This window comes from Chaetura pelagica, unplaced genomic scaffold (genome assembly GCF_000747805.2).
Source record: "Chaetura pelagica isolate M959 unplaced genomic scaffold, ChaPel_1.0 scaffold69, whole genome shotgun sequence".
NCBI lineage: Eukaryota > Metazoa > Chordata > Aves > Apodiformes > Apodidae > Chaetura > Chaetura pelagica.
Genome location: NW_009970724.1, coordinates 3,658,182 through 3,660,687, shown reverse-complemented (window position 1 = coordinate 3,660,687; position 2,506 = coordinate 3,658,182). Strand labels below are relative to the sequence as shown.

At 37.8% G+C, this 2,506-nt stretch overlaps 1 protein-coding gene across 1 annotated transcript in view; it reads right to left on the bottom strand.

Annotated features, from left to right (window-relative positions):
• Positions 1-805: 805 nt before the first annotated feature.
• The window catches only part of GIPC2 (GIPC PDZ domain containing family, member 2), a 13,868-nt gene continuing 12,167 nt past the window's right edge, over positions 806-2,506 (bottom strand). The window contains exon 5 of the mRNA XM_010006592.1: positions 806-1,050. Within this exon, the coding sequence (XP_010004894.1) occupies positions 899-1,050 (152 nt within the window). The 3' untranslated portion in view covers positions 806-898. The remainder of the gene's footprint in view (positions 1,051-2,506) is intronic.

Sequence of the window (2,506 nt, the reverse complement as noted above, 5' to 3'; positions counted from 1 at the left end):
CAGACATAGGAATGCCCATAGGATCTCAGCAAATCATTTAGCATTTGCAAAGATCAATTAGGCATGTAGTCATACACTATGGTCTCCAGTGCCAGATCACAGATATTATTCAGATAGCAATCAAAATAAAGATTTGTTTCTTCCTATGAAGTTCCTTTTGCAACAATATGGCATCTGAATAACACAGCAGCAGCTTCCTGGGTTAAGCATTTCTACTGTTCTTAGTCATCCCAGTAATACCTAGACACTGAGTGTTATGACACAAATGAAAACAAGTCTTTTCATGCAAAGATCTTAATTCAGAAGAATGTTTCAGAGGAATTACTTTTTTTTTTCCTGAACTGAGGTTCCTCAGAAATAGGGTAGCTTCTTCCCAGCTCTGTCTACAAAAAAGGCCAACCTGTAAGAAAACCTAAGATTTTTAGGTTTTCTACAGCAATTTGTGTATGGGAATACATAAAGGACAACAGAAGAACAGGGAACTGCAGCATGTAGCTAGGTAGTTTTTCAACAAGTTTATAAACCTTTTGAAAGAAGAGATAAAATAACCCAAACCCTTTTTTGCTTGTCTAACAGTCTTCAGAATATCGATCTCAAAGTGTATGTACAATAAAAAACACCTACTTTTCATAAAAATGTCTATAAATAGTTCTCCTTGATGCACTCCTCACAGTGATTTCCACATATAAATTAAAGGTTTGTTTTAAATGTGCATTTGTGAGAACTTTGGGTTTATCTTCCTCATTCTACTAGAAACATCCTTTTGCAAAAGATTCAGATAAGAATACTTGCACAGAGCATCCTGGATTCTTATCAATGAAAGTATTAAAATTCTGATATATGTGTTTGAACATAATTTTGTACTTTCAAATGGAGATTATAAACCTCACAGCTCTCATTACAGTCGTCCTAGCTTAGCATCACCTATTGCTCCCCATACATCAAACACAAACTCATCTGGAAATGCAAAGTCTCCAAGAGTTTCATCCAATGCCACAGCAAATTCATCTGGGTTTTTCTTGTCTCTTCCAGCTTCCACCATTGTTGCAGCTAAAAAGCAACAAAACAGAGTAATGTAATTACCAAAAAAAAGTGACAGCTAACATACACGCCCAAGATAGTTTTTGAATGTCTATTTTCAAAAGCAAGTAAGGTCAGCTTAGGGAGATGTAGATCTTACCTACTGAATTTAAGATTCATTAGGAGTTATGTACTTGGCAATATCTCTCTGATAAAAATGGAACAGAAACTTCTCCCGCTCTTAAGTTTTATTAAATGCATTTAATAGTGTTGTTGACCTGAACCTCAGCTCAACTTTATTGATAGTTATGACCTCCTGGCAAAGTGTTTGCTGTTATGCAAACTTGTAACAAGCTGTGAGCAAACTTGAGCCATATTCCACATTGTAGACGTCAGCAACAATAATTCTGAAGAAATCTGACGTTTTAGTTTTAACTACATTCAGACACGAGGCTCCAAACAGAGCTGCAGTGTGCCAAGCTACACAAAGCAGTCCAAAGAAAATTTACATGAATCTTGACAAACAAACTGCTGTGATAGAGACGGTTCAAGTGTAACCCAGCTTCCTGGAAACCACTGGTGGTTCTCAAGGACTCTCAAGATCTGTCTTCCTGCCAGAAGAAAACCTATCCCTGTTGCACTCATTCTTTCTGTATCTCCTGTGAAGTTCCTGGGACACTGGATCCAAGAGAAGTCTGGATGGGAAACAGGCATTAAAGAGAAAACTCTTGCTCCTGAGAAGCAGAAGACAAATATTTTTCCTATCAACACTGCCCTGTGTCCCCTGACATTGTGGCATAAAAAGGCATTTGCAGAGGAGCAATCCTGGAGGTAATGAGATGAGGGTGTAATTTAAACTTCACAGATTCCTGGATATTAACCAGGACATGAAGATACTCTATAAAGACACTGGAAGAGTGATAAAGGGAGAAGAGCTGAGCAAACATGTCTATATATAATTACTCAAGAAATTGAAAAGAAGTTGTCATCATCAGAGTGAAGATACGACAATTGTTCTAGCAGGATTGGGAACAAGGAATTCAATCGGTTTGAAGACAAATTGGTCAAGACATATGAAAGAGTCATATGACACAGACAGCAACATAAAACAAGACAACATAGCATTATATTACACTCCAACTGCCCTAGTTGAAACCTCAGAATTACACAGTAATAAACTCTGCCATTAACAGAAAATTTACTTCAAATGCCATTTTCTTTAAAGGTTAGGTTTCCCAAATTATGAAACAGAACCTTAAAACCAGATTACTATAGATTTACCAAACTTGAAAACAAAATCCACTAAGTTAGATGATCAGGGCAACTTTCGGCTCAGTCAAGCTCGACTCAATGTCACCACCTTGCAAACGCAGCAGCATCAGATAAGCGTTTTCAACCGTATTAAGCAACTGTACTCAGGCCTGCCGGAGCATATGTCACGCGCCGTATTTATTGAAGCACATTCCCCTTCCCAGCTCCACCTGCC